General features: G+C 41.2%; 1 protein-coding gene across 1 annotated transcript; it reads left to right on the forward strand.

Moving 5' to 3' along the window:
- The first annotated feature begins 57 nt into the window (after positions 1 to 57).
- On the forward strand, positions 58 to 24,205 carry LOC136438722 (polycystin-1-like protein 2). Its single transcript, XM_066433635.1, has 34 exons — positions 58 to 64; positions 752 to 877; positions 1,355 to 1,933; positions 2,687 to 2,870; positions 3,465 to 3,678; positions 3,816 to 3,981; positions 4,150 to 4,271; positions 4,668 to 4,790; positions 5,000 to 5,191; positions 5,562 to 5,687; positions 6,182 to 6,290; positions 6,467 to 6,558; positions 6,838 to 7,092; positions 7,581 to 7,793; positions 8,115 to 8,382; positions 8,700 to 8,893; positions 9,267 to 9,503; positions 9,855 to 9,956; positions 11,738 to 11,916; positions 12,403 to 12,468; positions 12,577 to 12,738; positions 13,311 to 13,470; positions 14,384 to 14,525; positions 14,978 to 15,361; positions 16,710 to 16,897; positions 18,585 to 18,662; positions 18,852 to 19,085; positions 19,361 to 19,535; positions 20,120 to 20,317; positions 20,787 to 21,034; positions 21,317 to 21,422; positions 21,641 to 21,812; positions 22,110 to 22,883; positions 23,729 to 24,205. Exons 1-34 carry the CDS (start codon positions 58 to 60, stop codon positions 23,739 to 23,741), a joined length of 6,588 nt encoding a protein of 2,195 aa, XP_066289732.1. The 3' UTR covers positions 23,742 to 24,205.

The raw sequence follows: 24,205 nt of genomic DNA on the forward strand, positions 1-24,205 counted from the left end.
AAATGTGTGAACATTTTCTTATGCTGTGATAATTGCTTACAAGCGGATATCTGCAACATGGCGTGTGTGTGCTGGAGCTATTAATCGGTATAACGTCTTGAATTTTCATCTTAACTCACTTTTATATACGATCTACCTTTGCGCGACATGACTTGGTGGCCTTGCTCTTTTATGTTACATTCCCCACAATACCTGATATACCTACAATTTCAAGATAACAATACTAGGTACCTGGTATTTTGGGTGAATTTTAACTGGCCTTTCAACTTAACGAGTGAACACTTTCACACAGATATGGTAAGTACATACGACATAAGTAGATACAGATTATACACAGATATCATCAGTAATGATAACTAGGTTGCTCAAAGTTGTCTGGCAATGTTTAAAGATGATACTCTCACCGTAGGGAAATATTTGAACTTGTCAATGTTGTCTGTTTGCAACTGGACGGTACACATATGCGTGTACAAATCGCAATAATCTGCATGAAAAAAAAAACACATTTAAAAATACGATGCAGTGCGATGGAGTTAAAAGTTGATGAAGTATCTACGTATGTCAATGAATAGGATAAACACTTCTGCATATTGTCAAACTCAAAGGAAGAAGTCAAACCCAACAAAACTAGCACCGTGTAGATTTTAGTATATAGCATAATATTGTATTGATCATTGTTATATGTGTTGTTCATACTGGCAATTAGCCCCGGTGCATGTATTTGCAATAAACTTTGTTTATTGTGCCACAGCTGAAGGCGGTTTGTGTTCTGGAGCAGCATGTGTAGATCACGCAGTCTGTGTGCAGAATTCAGAAGGAAACCTGCAATGTACATGCCGCAAAGGGTACAACGGTGACGGGACAGTGGTGTGTCAAGGTAGGCTTCTGCATCTCGTTCGATTAACAAAAGTACCTCGTTCAAAATGAAAAGTTTGTGGGGCAAAGCTCCAAGTAAATTTCCAGCATGGCAAAGCGACTAGGACAAATTGTACTTTGTATCGATTTAAGTTGACAGAGTCAAATATGAGTGTGCATCACAGACATAGGGTGTCGCTAGACCCTACTAGACCTATGCAATTCAATCAATATTCATAATGAGTAACGGCTTGTGCTACGGTCACATTTCCAAACCGGGGCCTGGCAGGGCAGTTTGCGGGAACGAAAAGTATTATATAAAAGACAAAAAAGGTCACAAACATAAAAAATATCAATCATGAGCATGATTTGTGTATATTTCTTGAAATACACCTTCATTTTCCGTTCCCGCAAACAGCCCGGTCGGACCCCGGTTTGGAAATGTGACCGTAGCATTACATGCATTTACAATATATACATTGCATTGTGTTCCATGCAGACATCGACGAGTGTTCAGATGGCTCTCACACGTGTTCGCGGGACGAACTGTGCTTCAACACCGAAGGTTCATACAGATGTGCCCAATGCTACCCGGACTTCACGGTACAAGGCGGAGGCGAAACCGAAGCCTCAGCTGTAACCATCTTACGAAGGGTGGGATTTTTCCTCCGGGTGGAGACAGATATAGACTGTAATGTTGAATACACAGTTTCCTTTGCGTGGACAGTTTGGAGCGTCGAGGGAAGCGATATCCAGCAGCTAAACACCACAGGAAAGCTGAGGACTTCCGCGCATGAAATTGCAGTCCCGAAGAACTTTCTTCCACTGGGGTTAAACAAGCTGAAGGTTGTGATTACAGTATTGGAGAAGGAGTCAGGACTTAGTGTCAACAGAAGTCTTGAACGATGGGTGAGAATCATCTCTTCTCCGATAGAGGCACGAATCGCAGGAGGGTCCGCTAGAAGTGTCAGTTTCGGATCAAATATCACGTTAGACGCTGCTGTGTCGTACGATCCGGACAACATCATCAAAGACTCAAGATTGCTCAACTTCAGCTGGACCTGCAGAATAGAAGAAGGTACCTCATCAAACGCACGCTAGATGCACTCATATGACAAAACGTCATTATTCAAAACTGCGCATTATGTTCATCAATGAAAACACAGGATATGTTTATCCCTCCATCTCTTTTCACAGTTGGTATCAAATATTAGCTAAGGGAGGTTATTTTTTATTAGCATCACAGATTATGGGTGTTATTGCAGATGAATAGCAAAATATGCTGATGCCTGATATAGATGTACTTGGTGCCTAGTAAATCCTATAGCATCATCATCATTGCCGATAATCATCAAGCAACCTATCAATACAAAAACAGCCCAAACAAATATTCTACATTTTGTGGTCATGCAAAGTTTCATCTCATAAAATCCTATTATCATGAGACTAAAGGTCAGTTCTAATCAGTAACTAGAGTTAAGTATTTGTGCTACATATACTTCAGGTTTGCTATGTTACATGTAGCTTACCGATTACGGTGTCTGTATAAATATGAATTGGTATTGAATTTTTCTTTTCATTTGAGTTGAATGTGTGATAGTAGTGTGCCAATTTTTAAGAATAGGGAAAACGCTAGCGACCCCCAAAAACACCCCTCCCAATAAAATGGTATGGAGACCCTGTGACGTCACAATTTAAGATGGCGGCCACCACACATGCCAACGTATCCAACAAAGGTTTTGCTACGCAAACCTGTAATGGGGCCTCATGAGCAACCAATGCCAACACATAGTGTAGCAAACAAACATTTACCGGAAGACCTGTCTTACAGCCTTACCTTGCAACGAAGTGTTCCTCAACGTCAGCACGAAGGCTGTCCACGTCATCCCATCCGGGACATTCAGACCAAACGACACCGTCACATTTACGGTAGATGTAAGCTTCACCGGTCGGACTTCCGGGATGTATGCGCAAGTCGTTCATCTTGGAGTTGAGGACCCCACAATCTCTATGAGGTAGGCTTAGAGCTGTTGATGTGACAGGAGTTGTTTGCAAGTGAAACTGACTGATTCTTAACGGTTACACGAGGGGTTCTTTACCATTACCGGTAATTGCCATTTTGTGTTCGTTAGCTTTTGGAAACCATTGTTATCACTGTTAAGAATGGCCTGTCATCAGCGACCATTTATTATCATGGTCAAATTGATTGAAGTAACAGATCAAAGAAAGATGATTATAGCAGTAAAACTGATGGAAGTTTATGAAATCTTCACAATGCAACTCTCTTAGACATCGCCATTCTACATATTCTGAACAATACGTGCAGTCGACCAGATATTCCAATTTAACGTTTGTCATACGCTTAATTGGCAAAGCGTTTAACTACAGCACAGAGACATGTTTTGCCAATGATACCGTTATCTTTATTTTTATGGATATTACTTATATCTACACAGTAGCTCATTTCTGTTTTCACCTTACTTATGGTTTTGGATCCGTGGCTTATATTATATTCCTGTACTTTGCTTTCTCTTGTTTTCTGTTATGTGTTGTTTCATTTTTTGAAATGCAATAAAAAAAGTAATAAATACATGTTGTATCCACACTAGATGCAGCAGCAACTGCAACAGCCGCATCAATCCATCGGAGCGGTTGGCCCTGCTGTCCGTGTGTGAGAACTGCCGTCAGGATGAGCAGCTGTCCTACAACTGGACCTTACAAAAAGCGCCCCCTGGCTACGAACGGTCGGCCCTTAAATGGGAGACAGACACAACTACTGGGAAATTTTTGCCGGATCTCGTTGTTCAAGCTGGTGTTTTTACAGTAAGAATCGTTTTATTCAATAATGATATCTTATATTGATATTTCTTTCCCCATCTTTATAATGGAAACAGAGCATGTTAAACATCTGATGTTCTTTTCAAAATAGACTAAATGTTTTAACACTTATTCTACCTTAGGAACCAGGACAATATGTCTTGAGGGTCGACGTTATAAGAGCAGATGGTGTTACAGGGTTTGCCGAATACCTGTTTGAACCAAACACCCCTCCCACTGTGGGAACCTGTTCTGTTAGTCCGGAGACCGGTGTCGCGATGGTTGATGATTTCTCCGTACAATGTACAGGTATGACACAGCTTATTTACTGGTTGATGTACACTACATTGCTGAAAGCTGAAGGAAAAGATAAACCTGATTTCTTCCCACAGATAGTAGATAATGTCTAAGATATTTTCACTTGTAGCACAATAGTATTGCTTTGGATGACGTCTTTGCCCTGATTCGTTCCCCCAGGATTTGCAGACAACGACCTTCCCATGACGTTCGCGTTTTTCTACAACACGGGAGGACAGCGACTTGTTGCCATCAACTCTACCGCGGAGGATGATGAGCTGTCCTTGTTCTACAGCGGACCGGTTTGTCTAAGGCTTTTATTCCCAATTTGTATTGGATTATGTCCTGTCAGTTACATTGCACCCATTATCAAGTGATTTGAATGTTTAAGCAGATGTTTAGAATCTAGTTAGGTCTATTCTAATAACAATGACAATGACAATGAACTTTATTGCATATTCATGCCCAACATGGGCTAAATGCATTTGGTGACATGAAGTAAAAGAAAAGGAACATTGTGCTATATTCCATCTAAATCTACAGAGTCTCTTCTCTCTTCTTGAAACATTTGTACACAAATTTACATAGTTTTTCTATTATATCGTAGTTTTTAGATGACATGCATGTGAATGACTCCTTATTTGTAAACATAGTACGGATAGCAAAATGTTTAACGATAACATTTTTGACGTCACCAGGCGCCGTCCACACCACCAAGACTTTTCCCGGTTGGTCTTCCGTCACGTGACCACAACGTCACCCTCGTGGTGAGGGCATCAGATGCTCTTGGCGCCCAAGCTACCGTCAGCCTTGTGGTGAAGGTATGAGATCATTAGCGATTCCGTTTCCAGTGTTTTTGTCGCGCCCTTGTAATCTCATGTAGGATTTGTCATGTACTCCTATAAGCAAATATTTGATTCAAAACTCGTGCTTGAACAGTTCTCAGGAATGTTTCGCACACGCAAGTTATGATAGTGTTTGAATAGACTTACTTCACAAAAAAGCCTCATTCCCAGATGTATTTTTCCAGGTATTTCCCCTTCCTGTAGAAGCGACAACAAACGTCGCCACACAGCTTACCGTTGGCGCGAACAGCACGCTGGGTAAACTGGTCCAGGGTGGGAATTTCCAAGCGGCAGTTCAAGTCTCTAACAGTGTCAACTCCGTTTTGAACGCCCGGGCTGCAAATGCTACAGACCAGAACAAACAAAACGCGACACAGGTATTTGTTTACATTACGCCAAAAACAGTTACTCAAACAAATTTTGAAAATGTCTTCCAGTTGCTTGAGTAACTGTTTTTGGTGTATCTTATTACCTGGATGTCTAACCATCATCAGCGTATTTGCTTATATTGTCTGTCCAATCATATATCTTAACTTAGAATTCACGCAATTTCTTGTATGCTGTACTTAGAAAGTAGTTGTTTTCTGTATGCTCTTTTGATTATTACCAGTAGAACCTACTGCGTTAAGCGTTAGATATATACTTTGCTGGCATTGGTTGCGTTGCAAAAAGTGCGATCTCAATGAACAAATGAAGGGTTGCAAAAACTGCGATCGCAATGGACAAATGAATCTTCTACCTTTGCAGGTCCGTTCTTCTATCATCTCGTCTCTGTCAGAGTTCAAGGTACAGAGCGTGTCGTCAGTTAACATCCTCGCCAATGCACTCAGTCAGGCCACGATAGTACAGGAGGAGGTGTCTGCCGAATCCCAGGTAAGGACATGCTGAGACATTTACTCATGAATATCGAATAATACCAATGAATATGATAACAATAAGGCATGACAAAAAGACTTACTCGATGACTGCTTTTACATGTTGAAAGTCTAAAATCAGACAAGAGTACTTGATCTCAGTTAAGCACATTGTAATCGGTAAGGCCAACCAGGATATTTGCTTTTGCTGTTGTATAATATAATGATACAGGTCTAGCATTCTTCAGCCCACGTGGCTATTCAACCGGCTAGTAATGTGGCATGTTAGTGTGGAAGTGTACGACTTTAGGTATTACTTATCAATACGCGCATTTTGGCTTGGCGTTCAACCTTTTATTGAACTCGTCCAAGATTTTAATCCCAAAAGTATGACAGTCTAGTATGTCAATATGCTTTTTTATGTACAGAGAATGTAATTCAGCTCTTGGGCTGCCAAATGTTCTTTAAATGACACCTTTTATTATTATTAACATTGACATGGTTGTTGAATAGGTGACAGCTGCTGTAAGCTTGGTAGATTTGGTCGAGATCATACAGAATCAACCAGAGGAGGAGCTGGGGATAGAAGAAGCAGAAGAATCGTCCGTCTTTCTAACTTCAGGTTAGTCCGAAGGCATTTTTAGTCGATGAACCACCGCATCAGGTGATGGAATATAAGTTGAAAAGTTCCAAGAGGTAAAAGTTTCAATATACCAATTCACAGCCTTTTAAGACATGATGGTGGTTTCATGTACCTTTCTATAACGTTTGTTTTGTTGCTTGGTTTCTATCTATCAGCACTTGTGAATGTTATGAGAGCATCATCCTACTCGTCGGTGGAGGCGAAAACAGAATTAACTGGAAGGACCAAAACGGACAGGCTCCAACAGGTGACAGATACCGTTTGTGTTGTAGTGATTTGAAAATACGTTAAGCATGCAGGTAGATGCGCAACGGTCGACGCGCGAGTTTACTTTGAGGAAACATTCACGGCAAGCTATACAGCGGCTCATTTTGCTTCACACAGAATACTTTTAATCACTATTGATGACAGCAAGAAATGGCTCCAAAGGTTGTGACATTAAGTTCATCACCCGTAGAGTCATACGGATCACTGGGATCAACCATAATCTTGAGTTTTTCCTGTCTTTATTTGTTTGTCATTGAAGACAAAAGCTGCAACAAGCAGGATATTTGAAGCCTTGGACGTCATGAACGACGTGGTGCTCATCCGCAAGAGGCCGAACGAGAAGCCCACACTCCTCCAGCAAGACAACTTTGAGCTGTCTCTTCGGAAACAGACGTGCGATCAGATGAGCCCACAGATCGTCACCACCACTGAAGCAATCGGCGGCTGGTTCCGGACGCCAGACGCCTCCATCCTATTCGGGGAGGACGCATGTAAAGATCCAATTAGCTCTGAGGTACGGAAGGTTCACACGCTCGATATGACGTAAATACAAAAATTATAAATGCATCCACTCAGCAACTTCACCCTAGGTCAGAAATATCAATGCTCGAGACAAGCATGACTTCACTGACCCATCAGGAGAAGCAGGGGTTACGAAGGCTGCTCGGGAAATCCACTACTTCATTCATAACTAGGCCGGAATGTTTTGATCCACTCACATCGGGACATGCCCCTACTCTAGGTCAGAAATATCAATGCTCGAGACAAGCATGACTTCACTGACCCATCAGGAGAAGCAGGGGTTACGAAGGCTGCTCGGGAAATCCACTACTTCATTCATAACTAGGCCGGAATGTTTTGATCCACTCACATCGGGACATGCCCCTACTCTTTTTCGAAAGATGTGGTGGGTTCTTTTACGTCTAATTGAATACATATCGCGAGTTATACTCACTATACTTTATTCTCACATTTTATTTGTGGTCTTTTCTCAATTTGTAGACTTACCAGACGACCTTAAACCCGTATGAGTACGCTGGCGACTCTGACAGGATTCAGTCGTCTGTAGGCGCTCTGAAATACAAGAACAGAGCAGGTGCCCTGGCGGTATCTAACCTGGAGAGGCCCGTAGAAGTTGTTGTAAAGAGAGAGGGTGCAGTACCAGTACAGACGGAACGAGGTAGAACTGGGCGGACAGGAACAGGCGCCATGTCTGTAAGTATCAGTTAAACCTTTTCAATAACAATTGTTGCCGAACAAAAGATTATTCCCAGAAAATGTGCACTGTTTAGTAGATTCATGATCACTCCCCTTCTTTTGTATCTTATTTTCAATCTCTGTTGAAATTTCAAAATATATCACTACGAGCCACTGGAATTATAATTTCAGTTCAGTTCATCCTCTGCGAGGTGATCATTTTCTCCATGAGTACTGTCGAGTATGACAGAGCGAGGATCATTATCTTGTAGTACATCATCTACTTCTCAGAAAATCACATGTGCTCACTTTTCTTAAATTTGGCTTTTGTGCCAACAGATACACAGCTTTAACGTAACGGAGGAGGAAAATTCCATTCACGTGATTGTCATGCCTGATTTGAATTGGGTACCGATCCGACTGTATCTTTGGCGCCAAGATCAACCAATCAAAGGGCAGCACAGCTGGAACGCCACTCTACCCCTGTCGTCTGATCAGCTCTACTCGGTTCAATGGTTGGACGGTGAAGATATCACTGCCGACCCTTACAGCTGGTTCTGGACCCCGGAGGACCTGGCAACAGGAGAAGGACAGAGATATTTCTTGGGTAATTAAATTTCACAGACTAAGTCACTTGTCACTGATACAATATATTTTCTATGTGCTGATGAAAGGAGCATTTTCCTGATTAATACAATTCCTGCAAACGTTTCAAAAGAATATGTGTTACGATATTAGTCTCCATGTCAGAGAATCTATTCAACGGGCATAATTGCAAGCATTTTAAGAGTCTGTCCAGGCTTTTGCGTAACGTATCAGTATGTGAAAACGTGATCATTGCATATTTCTATGCTGTTCTCTGTTATAGATGTTGTGATTTTCAATACTTTTCTAAACATATAATCTCTGCACTATTTCTGACAGGGGTGGAACATGTTCCATTTAACAACAGCGGTTTCGACCTGTCTGACCTGGAGACACTGGAGAACAGGACATCAACGGCGGAGTTTCGCTACAGCGACGAGAACTTCACCCTGCCCTACACTGTAACAATCCTGTCCACCAGATGTCTATTCTTTGACGATCAAAGACACAGGTGGAAGTCTGACGGATGTAGGGTATGCAAATATGTGCTCATTTTTAGTTTTACTAAACGTTCTAATTTTGCATACTACCTCCACATACGTGTCTATGTTAGAATATAGGTACATGTCAGTATATTATTAACGTGGATTTAAAAACGCGTGCAAGTTTTCAGAGCTCGTGACGTCTTGAAGAAAACGACTGTGACAACGTATTGTCGACATGATAGACTTCACATTATCAAAACTTAATGTACGCAGTAAAATACGATTAGCTTGTCACCACGACTAGAAAGCTTGCTGCCTGGTGTACCAATAGACACGGTTGGATCTACGTCTGAGTTGGTAAGTCTCCAAGCTTTAGAGTCCAAGTCAACTTTTATGTTTATGTTATCCTTTGTCTTAACAGATTGGTCCTCTGACGAACACCCGCATCACACACTGTTTCTGCGACCACTTGACAGCCTTTGGGTCCGATTTCCAGTTCTTCGTAGCTCCCAACTCTCTCAACATCCTTCAAGCTCTGCAAGGGTTCAACAACATCAGCGAAAACCCTGCTGTGGTCGTAACCATCAGCGTGATAGTTGGGATCTATATTCTGATGGTTATCTGGGCAAGGTGGAAGGACAAGAAGGACGTTGAAAAGGTAAATGACTGTCACACGATGTGATATTCATTACCAGTTGGAAGTATTTGACACTGGACTCCTTGATGTTTTGCCATTGCCGATTTAGATTACTGTTTTCAGCACATGTCATGATGTAATGTAGTCCTGCATGTCCATTTGGCTGGCATGTCCTTGGAATCAATTTATTTTCTCGATTTTAGAAATTAAGAACGTTTTCTCCTTTCACATTTGTTCTACATTTGTTGTCACTTGATTTACAGAATTTTCGATCGGTAGATGATTGTTTTCATGGTTGGTTAATAAAGTTCATTTTTTCGAATGGTTCGTAAAATACATCAAGAGATCACTTGTCTGTCTCTTCTTCGACAGGTCGGAGCGACAGTCCTTGGCAGCTCTCCAGGTGGGGGCTGCAGTGTGTACCAGGTTGTTGTGTTCACCGGTGCCCGAGCAAATGCAGGAACATCCGCTAAGGTATGTACAGTTGCCTGACACTTTGAACTTATTCAGATTATTTCAACTATTGTGCATCACACGTTTGATAACTCTTTATGTTGTGACCGCCGTTATTAGAGCAGAAATTGTTTGAAAACAATTTGAAATGTGAATTCTGACGGTTACGTTGATGAAGGTTAGACATCCAGGTAATAAGATACGCCAAAAATAATTACTCAAGCAACTGGATAAGATTTTGAAACAGTCAGACGTTTCAGACAGTATCCACTGTCTTTCGTCAGTGACTAACGATGGGACTGAGAACACCAGGTTTTATACCAAAACTATGAATAGATATGTTAATGAGGTAAAGACAATTTAGGATGTCTTGAAGTAGTCTTTAAAAAGAAGATTAATTCAAGACAAAGTTTATGCCAATAGTTCAATTAGCTACTGTTGTTCTAGTACAGTAACTAAATGTTGCTTGTCCGGGGGTGGGGGGTGGTGGGCAGTGCATTATCCCAGGTGCCTGAAAGTTGAACGCGTAGACCCCCTTTCCTGTTGAGGGCGGGGTTGTACATCCTCTCATATATTGCTTCTCTAATTCCCCGTTCGAACCAGTGTTCTTCACGATCTAGGATGTCCGTGGATTCGAGATTGAATGAGTGTCCCTGGTTGTGTTTTAGATGGTGGTAAATGGCAGAGGAGTAGCGGTTAGCGCTCTTTCTGCAATGTTCCTTGTATCTTTCTTTTAGTGGTCGACTTGTCTCCCCAATGTACATGTTATTGCAGTTCGGTTCCTCACATTTCAGTTTGTAGATGACATTTGCTTTGATGCCTTTTTCAGGCCTGTCTTTTGGATGGACTAGTTTCTGCCTGAGAGTTGAGTGAGGTTTGAAGTTAGTGGCAATGTTGAAGTTTTGGAAGATACGTCTGAGTTTTTCCGATACTCCTTGGACGTAGGGAATGGTAATGTTGACCTTGTTTCTGTTGGTCAATGGTCTGCACTTGAGTGTTTTCTTAGACTGGTCAGAAGGTTTGAGGGCCTTGTTGAAGGTCCAATTTTGGTAGCCACACTTGGCTAAAGCCACACGGAGATGTCTGTGTTCTTCTGTTTTTGCTTCGTCTGAGGTAATGACATTGTCTGCTCGATGGAAGAGAGTTTTAATCACTGCTAGTTTGTGTTCCAAAGGGTGATGGAAATCAAAGGCCAGATATTGATCAGTGTGGGTCGGTTTCCTGTACACTTCGAACTGAAGGTTGCCATCCTTCTCTATGATGGTTTTGGTGTCTAAGAAGGGGAGCATATTGTTTTGACACGACTCCTGTGTGAACTTGATGTTGTCATCTACCTGGTTAATATGGTCAAAGAAGTCATCAGCTACTCTCTTCTTTAGCCTACACCAAGTGTCGTCTACCAGTTTGCTGGGGGAGGGCCATTGAAAGTACTGAGGGCTTTGTTCTCAAACTTCTCCATGTACACGTTCAACTTTTAGGCACCTGGGATAATGCACTGCCCACCACCCCCCACCCCCGGACAAGCAACATTTAGTTACTGTACTAGAACAACAGTAGCTAATTGAACTATTGGCATAAACTTTGTCTTGAATTAATCTTCTTTTTAAAGACTACTTCAAGACATCCTAAATTCTGACGGTTGTTCATACGTTGTACTTTTTCAAACGATGTTTATCTTTTCAGATCTGCTGCTGACATATCTTTATCCTTCTTCTTTAAGAACCGATAGTTTATGTAATGTGATTCTTCCGTTATAATCCCTTCTACACGGAACAATCAAAACTAAAATCCATCCTCTTCAGGTGTCAGTTATGTTCCACGGAGAAAGGGGTGAGTCCGGCCCGCATGAACTGGAAGACACCAAAAGGATGCCGTTTTGCACTGGAGGAATCGACTCCTTCGTCGTGACATGCGCATGCGTCATGGGCCCCCTGGACTACATCCACATCTGGCACGACAATTCTGGTGACGACCCCTCCTGGTAGGGACTCGAGCTCCCTTCTGTTTCTGTATAAAGACTACATAGCAGGTTTATTGCCTATAATATTGTTCTATAGTTCGTAACTGAAACCCAGCAGTAAAAAGAAAGAGAGTGGGAAGACAGCAGATCGCAACCTTGCAGGGATGGTTTGTGGATAGGAGGGGGGACTGTGATTAGCAACACAGAAAAAAAGGAGATTCACATGCACCACCGTGTCATCAACTCAATACTTTGAAATACGGTGATGTTGGTAATATTGTTCTACATGATATATACATTGTTTTCAGTAGTGGAGCTTTTACAGCTGATTCGTATAAGTGGGATATCGTTCATGTCGAGACATTCCAGGGGCTCCAAGTGGAGGAAACTGATCACAGTCTTATATCCCACTTGATACGAAGAGGAAAAGTAAGTAAGTTGAGGTTCAGTGGCCTGCTGTCCAGCTTTGTTGCTGTCAATCATGTTGTCATTTGCGATTCATTTCAGGTTCCTGAACAAAATCATTGTCACAGACGTCAACACGGAGCAGAAGTACTACTTCCTATGTAACAAGTAGGTATTCTAATTTGCTTTTATTTTTCCCCAATCAAATTGTATATTTGCACGACTGCAATAGAATTAAGAATTTGGATTGAGATAACAAGATTGATATTGTTTTAGGTGGTTTGCTGTTGAGGAAGGGGACGGAAAGGTTGAACGCATATTTTCAGTCGCGTCAGACAGTGAGTTGAAGCGTTTCAAAACCATCTTCTCGTCCAAGACTGGGACAGGATTTCGTGATGATCATCTCTGGTTCTCTGTGCTTGGCAGACCCGCATACAGGTATATATACACTACACTGCAGCCGGATCGTCATAACAAAGGGTGGTCATACTGACTGTCTTATAATCCAGATATATATTTGCACGGTATCCATGCCCATCTCAGTTCCGACCCGACCCCAACGGTCACGTTTTGTAACTTCTGGTGACGGGTACCGGCCGGCAGATGCTGGATAGGACCGACGGGTGACGGGTAGGGCCGACGGGTGCCGAAAAGGGCCGACGAGTTCCGAATAGGGTCGATGGGTGCCGGGTAGGGCTGATAGTTGCCGGATAGGAGATGAAAGATGGATGGGTACCAGGCTAGATACAGATATATACTTGCGCAGTAAACATGCAGATTCTTCCTACATCATTGCCACGATATTACATATTGTCATGTTGAGAATGTAAGAGATCCATGTAAGCTTCTTCGAAACACAATTCAATGTTGTCTTCGTAAACAATGATATACTACACAAAGTATTTTGCGTAGTAAACGTCCTCTAATCGGATACAGAATGACGCAGCGTATCAGAGATACGCTTTTTACTCCTAAGAAAGGTGACTTTAACAGTTTTTGTTACTTTACAGCACTTTCAGTCGCGTACAGCGTATATCATGTTGCCTGTCGCTGTTGCTTTGCACCATGCTGGCCAACATCATGTTCTTTGGCACGGGCGACTCTTTCCAGAAGCCTCCCGCTGTCAACATTTTCGGCTTTGATGTGCAGCTCCCTATCTCCTGGGGCGAGGTAAAGCAATTAAACACGATACGTAAAAGCCATATAAGCGACTTGTTATGTTTAGCCATACTATAGGTATGGGCTAAACATATATCGTTTTGTCAGGTTTCTTCTCCTCCTTCTCCTCCTCCTCCTGTCAAATCTTCAAATCGATTCATCTCTGTCATTTATAGTGTTGGACTGGTCCATATTGTGTGGAGGTGCAACTAGAAGAGTCCATTTCTGCATGGAGGGACTAATTGTTTTTAAACTCAATTTTGGACTGGGATGATCCATTAATTTAGTGGAACTATTTTAGAATGTGTTGGGTTGCATGTGGAAGAGTCTGTTCTTGCATAGGGGGTCAAATTGGGAAATCTCCTTTTCGGACTGGGATTACTTTGCAGAAGTATTTTCTTAATATTTCAATTTTCCCAAGTGTTATTTTTGAACAGTCCATTTTTTTGCATGGGCTAAACATTCTGCATTTGCTCGCAAATGTTGCCTTGCTATTTGTAAAATTACATTTTGCGAACATGTAGACGATACAACTGTAGTGCCTGACCCCCTAAAATTTTCCATATCCGTCCCAAAACGCGAAGACTACCTACATGCCATTATATTATACATTGTATTTAATACTTAACGCTGATATATCCTACGCTTTGACACATTGTAACAAGTCTTTTCAAGGAAACTAGTATTGTTGTTTTTATAAGAATATAAGCTCATTTGAAAATAAACGTTCGATCGATGTACCAAAGAGAGTTTGTCTGATCCACATGACCTCAGAAAATCTTTGTCTTCTGATTAAAGGTCGAAGGTAAGGTCTGATATGAAGATAAGTTTTGTCATAAATCTTAGTCACTTTATATCGTAACAATGATGTTTTTTGGTTATACTGATCCCATTCAATCGCTTTGTCTTCCTTCCTGTTCTATAGATTATGATAGCTATCGAGAGTGCGCTGTTGGTGTTTCCGATTAACCTGGCCATCGTGCAGATATTCCGCCACTGTGGTCCCAGACCAGCACAGCTGCAGAAAATAAACCGGAGCAGGCGAAGGGAAAAGAGCCGAGAATCGGGTAATACCACGTTCATAACGAAGTTTCAATCCAAAGGAAGAGACAAGTAACGAAACAGTTTGAACAGAGAAGTGGTTATGAATGTTGTCTGTCAATATTTGTAAATATGTTTCAAAATATTTGACAAGATATATCAATGATAATTAAGATTGGAGCAAGTAGTACGATCACCAGAATGAGAAGATGGACAATATCATCATATAGCCCTGATTGATTTATCAGGAGCCAAGCATCTGATACTGATTATGAGCCTGCAATACCATTGGGCAGCCAACAGCGATGGTGTATTGATTGATTTTAATGACCAGTCAATACTGGCCATAACACATGGCTGCATTGATATAGAAATCTATAAGGTAAGACTTTTCTGTGAGTTTTTAGTGGCATGATCATTTCAGTGATTACAGATGCTCTTGTAGATCATTACATCATTGTCTTCTTACCTCTTGCAGATAACAGCCAGAATGAACTTATCGCAGACAGCCCGGAAGGCCAGTCGAGCAGTATGACCTCGTCCCCCCTCACCGTGATTACCGAGTTTACCGACGATCGAGAGATTGTACGAGAAATATCATCGTCATCCTACAGGGAACCATCTCAAAGAATGAGAGTTAAAAGCGCAGTAGCAAAGAGTCGGTCAGCAAAATTCAGCAAAAAATCACCGGAGAAAACTCCGTCGAGCATGAAGCGACTTCCATCGGGTGATGGTAAGGATATGGGTTACGGTGAATGCGCAGTGGTGAGGGAAAAGTGGTTAGAAGGTGAAAGGAAAGGAGAAAGAACACGCAAGCTCAAGTTTGCATGGCAAGACAATGTCTCTCTGCCTTGGAAAAGTGGTGAGTGCCCAAGTAGTGGTTTGTCGTGAAACACACACACACGAGTGGTACTTTGAATATTGGTATGTTAATTGTCAATGTAATGTCAATATTACAAAATTGATTGCTTTTATTCAGAATTCTTCGTTTTAGTAACGCAAGAAACTTCATTCCCAATCAGCATCTTACGACGTCAAACAAGTGAAATCAGCTACGAAAACAAAGACAAAGAAGACGTTCCATCTCCCGTGGTGGTGTGTATATATAGGTAAGGCATCAGCATCAGGAATTAACTTTAACATAAATCTGTTTGGCATTTCCTTGTGAAAAAATTTAATGATTGACTATAGAATTTTCTTCATACGTAGTTTAGGGGGAATTTACCTGAAGACTTTTCTGTGCACCATCTGCCACCTTCCTCATGCAGGACAATTATGTCTTGATAACGGTTCTACTTCGCACTGCAACTAGTTGTCGCTGCTGCAATGTGAAGAATGAGATCCCAAATGTGACTCATCTCGCATTGTCCCTTTATTAAGCCGTTATAGCCCTGAAGAAGGTGACAGACGGTTGACGGATAGGTCCAGTACATTTGCAAGTTGTCCGTAAATAATTTCATCAGCTTGGTGAATCAATGAAAAGTTTTATTTATTGCAAATTCCTGCCCGTAGGCTAATTGCAAGTACATGTACATGTAACACGGAGTGGACGGACAGACAATAATGAACAGTATAACAAATGTCTACTCTAGTCTTAACTACTGCCACTAAGTTCTAACTTATTGAGTTCGACTTCTTTTTCCGAGACTGTGGAAGACGAATGATCCCACTTTTTCTGTGATATGTGGGTTTTGTGATGTTAAGAGGAGAGTAGTTTTCTTTTCGTCTGAAAACGTGGAGAAATTAGGATCAATTTAACATTGTTTTCGTCAGTTCACACCAATAAAACACACACACACACACACACACACACACACACACGCACACACACACACACACTCACACACACACGCACACACACACACACACACACACACACACACACACACACACGCACGCACACACACACACACACTCACACACACACACACTCACACACACACACACACTCACACACACACACACACTCACACACACACACACACACACACACACACACACACACACACACTGGGTAAACGACAGACAGGTCGTTGAAACGTCTGCAGAAGAATGAAAAAGGGTTGTGCACCGACGAAAACTATATGTTCAATATCCTAGTTGTATATGTTGTATATGAAGAGAGCTATAAATTTTGTGGTTTAACAACCTGATGAAACACCAACCTAATGAAACTACTCACCGAAAACGTCATGTGTCTCTTAAAACAGGGTGGTCCCTGGTCTGCTCTTCGTGCTTAGTGTCGGCCTTCTTCACCATCCTGTATGGGTTCGAGTACGGCAGGCAGAAGGCGGAGGCGTGGCTCTTCACTTTCCTCACGTCCTTTTTCTTCGACATGGTAATCACGCAGCCCATCAAAATCCTGCTGCTCGGAATGTTCTTTGCTCTGATCATCAAGGTACAAACCCTCGTGACTATGCATTTGTTTCTATTCAGCTTGGTTCGAAAGATAATGTGCGTTTTCTTCACGCAAGGTGAAATTTGCTGCACTCTATATAATCATGCAATTCAGAAAATGCTGTACTATCTAAACTACGCACAAAAAGTTTGGAAACTTAACTTTAGTCGATCGTATATCCGTTTCTTCTTGATCAATTGCAATGCATTATATATTGATGGAAAGCTTGTGTAATTTCCTTTCCTATGATACCCAATTCATTAGAATTGCAATCTCATGAAGCGAGCGCCAGGCATGCTTACGCAAGTGGGTTTTAGAAGAAAAGTGCCCAAATTTCCATGCTAGTGTCAATTAACACTCAGCGCAGGGTGGTGGTGTCGTCCACATCGGGAATGGAACAGTGTGTGGAGGAATGTTATCTTCACAGCTACAGATACGTTAAGGTTTATTTCGACTGTTGGATGGGTAAATGAAACTGTTGGGCCAGTGAGGAGAACCCTATGCTGACTGTTGCACAGATAGACTGACCGGTTGTTTGTTTGTTGGAGTCAGTGTCATAGTGTGGGGAAGTAAAACGTTAACTGAAGAAGTTTATTGCAAGTTCATGCCCGTGGGCTAATTGCAAATACATGATAAAAACATAGGAAAAACATACATGCGTCAGTAAACTGTGTCTGACTCTGTGTCTGACTTTGCTGCTAACTGCTAGAAGAAAAACCAGGCTAATCATCCTATGCAACCTCGATGTGTCAGGATACAGAGACACCTTTCTCCATCCAGTAACATTTCCTATATCTTTACCTCTGCAATATGAGACTCGGTGCCATTCTGCAAGATGATAGTGCACGTTCATACAGAATGAGAGCCATTTCAGACCACCTCCAGTAGGCAGGAATACAGAGGATAGAATGGCCCAGATCTCAACACAATTGAACACAGTCTTAGACTCACTGATCAGCTTGGGTGAGATGTGCACGAAAGAATGATCAACAGAACAACACTGTTCGACGTGCGACGACTCCTTGTGGAAGAATAGCCAGGGGCCGCGTAACAAAACTGGTGACAATTATGAGGAGGATGTACCGGGCTGTGGTGACAGCGCATGGCGTGTGTACTTAGTATTAAGCCGCCTTCGTCATGACTGAGGCTCCTTTACGCATTTTTTGTTGGTTTGGATGAAAACTAACCTTGGCTTTCATATTAATGTGTTTTGTTGATTCAATTTTCATATTACCCTCCTACACAAGCCACGTGATACCAACAGAAGAAAAATACTGAATTGAGCGTTTGACATTAGAAGGGTAATATGGGCACTTTTTTTCGTGTGACCCGCTCGCATAAGCAGGTCTGGTGTTCGTTCCATTAATTTACAATCATAATAAGTTTGGTATCATAGGAAAGAAAATCACACAAGCTTTTCAATGTTACATAAATCATTGAAATTGATCAAAAAACAACGGGGATATGATCGACTAATGTTAAGTTTTCAAACTTTTTGTGCGTAGTTTATAATCATGCATTTGATTTGGTAAGACTTATTTTCACTTAAAGTCAAAGACAATACACATGAAATAGTCTTCTGCATTGCGGTTGACTGGCGTATTCCCCACCAAAAATGCTTATTTAAGTCTTCGGTCTTTTTAGAGAGTCAGTATCAATCACAAGTATGAAATGTTGTATCTTCTAGAAGATAGATACGTCCGGGGAAGAAGTGACACCGACGCCAATACAGGAAGATGAAGAATATCTGGCGCAGGATATACAGGTTAGTGCCATTGTATCCCTGGAAGTACTATTCATATAAAACCTAAAACAGTTTGCATTAAGAAAATAGAGATAAGGAAAGAATGATTTGATTGTGAGCTACGGTTCCCGAACCAGGCAGCCATACACTCACCTTTGTATTAAAGGTAAAATATGTTACAGAAACACGTCTTGTTAAATTCAATTCCAGGAAATAGATAGAAGCATGACGCCAAGAGCCACGGGCCCACCAGATGACCGGGAGCTGCTGAAAGCCCGTCAACAGCGCTTCCTGGAACTGAGCCTTCGCTCGGCGCTGCTCGAGCTCTCCTTCTTCATCATTTACGTATTCGTCCTGATTTTCGTTGCCAACGGCAACAGGGACTTCTACATGTACCACATGACCAACAATGTTAGAAACGTGTTTGTCGATCCTTTCAGTCAGGTAAGCATTGCCCAGATATGCAGCGTCAATTATGAAATATTCAACAAAAATGTCTAATATCTCTTGTTTAGATAATTGCACTAGTCATCTTGATTATAACGAAGCTAATCTAGAGACAATTTTATCTTGTAGCTAATTTCATCCTGCCTTTGACTAAAGCCCTAAACCTACCTTTCTTATCTCAAGTTCAAGTCGATCATTTTTACAATTGTCTACGTACACATTTTCTCGTGCTCTTTTCAAAGTATTTGCGCTCAGTTTGCTGTTTATTTCAGATCACACATCGACAAGATTTCTGGACCTTCATGAGGGACACAGTCGTTTCCGAGTTACACACCTCAGAGTGGTACAACGGGAAAGCTCTGGACTCCAACAGGCTGGGCTTCCTGTCGGACTACAACTCTTACATTGTTGGTCCTGCCAGACTCAGGCAGCTGCGCGTACAACAAAGTAAGTATACAGGTCCCCATTTGACTAACTATACAGCGATCTCACTGCAACCTCGCAGCGACTTGAATTGGATTTGTGTAACCCTTGACTTCATAATTGCAATATCATGCAAAGGAGAAAAGTATGACTGGAAAGACAAAGAATTATACAAAGCGTAAAAAGGTTCATTTTTTTATTTATGAAATTCGTTGAGCGATCTGTAAAATATCAGGACGCAACGCGGTCGCAGCGAGGTCACCGCTGGGGAATGGGACTATTAGATACGATGGTTGAAGGATATTGATGCTCTCGTGTGGTATGTAATCGCAGAGTTTCTCAACTGTTTTCGATGCCCCGTATCCTTTTTCTTTTTCTTTTTTCAGTTCCTGTTCGGCAACTTGTGAATAGTATATAAATTATCTTGTTATGAAACGATCTCACTACAGTCACACTACTTCAATGCCCTTTCCTTAAACCGATCGTGGCATAACTTTACCCTCGAGAACTTAAAGATAAAGGATAGTGCTTCTTTGAGTTGGGCTAATGGCAACCTTAGGAAAGGAATTCTTTTCTGTTTCTTATACCTTTTTGAATTATTGTCACAGGTGGCACTTGTGAGATTCCAGGTGCCATGGCTAAAATAACAAGTGCGTGCAACGGTGCATACAGCTGGTGGGACAATGAAGACGGAGACTACACACCAGGATGGAGGCAGTGGACCATCTCTTACAACAACAATGTGGATGTCGCCAATGTGTCTTCTGAGATTAGGCCGTGGCTGTACCAGACATCAAGTCTCGCATGTTAGTAAACATATGTTTTGCGGGTGTTAGCATCTTTTCTTTATTTTTTATTAAAAATTGCGACAAGACAATACATAGTGGAGCGCCAGGCAGACAAGCTGATGTTGCGAACCACTCAATATTGCAATTACACTGAATGCAACAATAGAACAAGAGAGGCATTTCATTGAAAGATACAATTTAAGATAATGCAATAAATAAACTAAGTGAGGAGTTTAGAGGTGTCTCAGCATCTTGAACACCATTTAACGTTTGAAATTGTAAGCTACCTTGATATATGTTGACTTAAATCTGATTCATAGATTAAAACAAACTGTCTTTTAGATCAATGCTCTTCTGGTGTCTTTGAGGTGTAATGTGATCTTAGATATTATCAATAGATTATTACCAGGTTATTATCATATTATCACCAGATATATGACAATAAGCTTGATCGGCTACCTACATTTTTGTTGATGTATTCTTCCAGCTGCTACGCCCCACTATGGTTTACACGGGATGTATTATGGTGGAGGCTACATCCTGGAACTACAGTCGAACAATTCCAATCTCGGCCTGCAAACCGTCTATGACTTGGAGAGCGGGCAATGGATAGACTCGTATACACGGGCCATTTTCGTTGAGCTAGTCGTCTACAACCCAAACGCCAACTTGTTCTCAGTTGTCAGCCTTCTTGCTGAGTTCTCTAGCCTGGGGAAGGTCTACACAAACCATGAGGTAACAAGAATGGCACTATTACCTGCTTTCATTTCTGAAAACGACGTCAACCTTGATTTAAAATCATTATGTGAAGTAAAGAAAACATTAACAGCGTAAATGTCCTCGGTAAACATTGCCCATTGGATCTATAATTTTTTTTATTGTCAGCTTGGTGTCAAACACAATCTGACTTCATCATTGGACATATATATAGCACGCCTCTGTTAACTTAAGTTCAGTGGATGATATTATGCATCAAAACGTAAGCTGGCTTAATTCTATTTGTCTCTTGAATTCTAGATAACCACAGTTCGCCTTTACCTGTACCAAACCACGTGGAGCTTCGTTGTTCTCGCCTTCCAGATTATCTTCGTCCTTGTCACCTTTGTCTTTGCCTACAGAGAAGGTATGGATTCTTGCCTAAAAAATTCACAGGTACTAGTTTGAAACTGTGAATTGAGATTCAATTGTTGCATATTTTACAGTAGTTAATAACGTGGTGGCTAAACAGCACTAATCAAGAGAGTGCTCATATATGTCAGCTTATATATGTGACCGTTACACCTGGTCATAAGTTTTAAAATCGTGTCCAGTCCTTTTATTCCCTGTAATCTTTTACACCAGTGAACAGAATTATGCTGATGGGAACAGACTACTTCCGTCTGTTTTGGAATCTGGTGGAGCTGTGCGTCTGCCTGCTATCTTTGGCTCAGATTGGTCTTCAACTGTACACAATGTACATCATCTTAGACTTCAACAAGAAAATGGCTGGAACTACAAGTGACAGATCATACAGGTAGGTGAAGACTCGATTCTGTTATCAAATTACTTTTTTGGTTATGAAAATGATTCTATAGAAGACAAAAAAGTTTTACTGCCTTTCAGTTTTGTTGATAAAGTTACTTACAAGATACTTCTTTAGGTATTGTGTTTTGTTTTGTTTTGTCTGTGCTATTTGCCATGTAATTTCTGTTGGAATATGTGTCCATGAAAATGTCAGAGCTTTCCTGAATTGAAATCATTTTCAACTCAAATATCTTGTTTACTTCTCAAATTTGCAGCTCAAATATCTTGCTTACTTCCTTATTTACAGTAAATACAAACAGGCAGCTAGCTGGGACCAGCTGAACACCTACGTCCAAGCCTGGCTCGTCTGCGCGGCCACATTGAAACTGATGCACCTGTTCCGTTTCAACAAGCACGTAGAAAGAAGCGCCCATACTTTAACCAGGTCCGCCAAACCCTTACTGCACTACATGGTGATCTTCACCATCACCGTATCGGCATTTTGCATGTTGACGTACCTCGTACTTGGTGCTTCGCTGGAAGGATACTCTCCTTATATAACCAATGTGGAGACCATGCTTGGGGTTATGTTGGGAGGCTTCGACTTCAATGCACTATCGGACGCCCACGGTTTCCTTGGACCAGCCATTTTCTTTGGCTATCTAACGTTTGTCAACTTCCTTCTTCTAATGATCTTCTGCGCTATTCTGGATGTTGCCTATCACGATGTCATAGAGGGAGAAAGCGAAGAAGAAAAATCGAGGAATCAGAAGATCACAGAGCTCGCCATGAAACGAGCAGGGGACGCTTACCAAAGAGGAAAAAACATGATAGAAAGATTGTTGGTCAGGAAGTCACATGTCAAGTCTATTCGTAGAGGTACACCAACACAGACTGAACTGATGGAAGACCTTCTGCAAGCAAGACGAAAAGCGCTCGCGTTCATCAGAAGTACGGATTTCCCAACGAAAGAAACAGAAGGGTACTGCGAGAATTCCGCTTCTGATTCAAACTATGGATCTTCTAATTCCACGAAGAAGTCACCAGACTCGTTTAACGTAGAAAGCGACAGGATCCCTGGGTATGGTTTACGATGTGAGAGTGAGGTGGAAATATGTTAAAGAACTTACGTGTGCTCTTATGTAGTTGGGCAAGGGAGGAAGGTAGCTTAGCATTATCACGTGTGGTTTGACAGGAGTTTGATTAATACATAGGTGAAGGGCTGTGTGTGTTGTGTGCTAACATTGGTATTTAGAATGATTATCGGATTGCAAAGTAGCGCTATATTAATGACAAAGATGTATAAGGTGATATAAAGATTAGTTGGTTTGACAAATGTATAACATAAATAAGTTGTGTGAAATGCTGCCTTGTGTCGCATGTTTGCAAGGCGTTGAGTTTGGAATCCGAATAAATGGAGCAGATTTAGATCGACTGACGGAACAGAACATGTGTTAATGTTATAGTTGTACCAAATTCTCTTCATCGTATTACTATCTTTATTTAGAAATACAAATTACAAAACATGATAACCGTATATTATTTTGTATAATTCCATGGGCATGTTGCATGAAAAATATGTATGTATGATATCATAAAGGAAGACATGTACATGTAACTTGGCCTGATGCACTTTTGTAGAATGCTGGTCTCATGGGTCCATTTGGTATATAATATGAGGATATATGGCCCTTGGTTTTATTTTGAAATATCCGAGACGTTGCGTAGGTTAAATGCACTCGCTAGGGGGTACAGACTGATAAACAAGACTACTATACATGTAGTTGGTGACAGGTCAGCATATGGTGATTGTAATACGAATGGCAAACAATCATAATTCAGGTAAGTATTACTGAATATTCATTACTGAACTGAACTGAACTGAACAACTGAATATTGAATCCAGATGTTCTTGTATTTCTGCAGATGTATACCATGAACCATGGCAACTTTCCAGCTTTCTAAAGAAGTGAGATCGAGCAAGGACATTTCAGTTTAATGAACTACGACTATAACGATCATTTGTTTACTTTGTCCATACATATTTGTAAGTAGGATTCATGATAAAATCGTATCCTATTGTAAAACGTGGAGCTCTAAAAAGCTGTATATTTGATATAGATGCACTTAGTATGTAAGTGAAACACTCGTTTTGTTCATAGCAGTAGTTACAGATTTAGATAAATCTATCTCTGTCAATATTAAATCCACATATCCTTGTGCAATACATGATTATTCATCCAGTAATTTTCCAACCCGATGAAACTATTCACGGATGTGTAAAATGTACTTACCGCTGACTTTGCGCAAACAATGTTCGTTTGAATGTAACGTTATATATTGGAAACAATTACGTGGCGCAAGGGATATTGCCAAGTCAAAAATAAACTTATTCATACCAAG

Source organism: Branchiostoma lanceolatum, chromosome 7 (assembly GCF_035083965.1).
Source record: "Branchiostoma lanceolatum isolate klBraLanc5 chromosome 7, klBraLanc5.hap2, whole genome shotgun sequence".
NCBI lineage: Eukaryota > Metazoa > Chordata > Leptocardii > Amphioxiformes > Branchiostomatidae > Branchiostoma > Branchiostoma lanceolatum.

What these genes read in the sequence shown, in the direction of transcription:
- LOC136438722 (XM_066433635.1), top strand. An exon ending in CCGTCAGCCTTGTGGTGAAG is followed by an intron (nt 4,791 to 4,999) that starts GTATGAGATCAT and finishes GTATTTTTCCAG; the next exon opens with GTATTTCCCCTTCCTGTAGA. An exon ending in TTGTCGATCCTTTCAGTCAG is followed by an intron (nt 19,086 to 19,360) that starts GTAAGCATTGCC and finishes TGTTTATTTCAG; the next exon opens with ATCACACATCGACAAGATTT.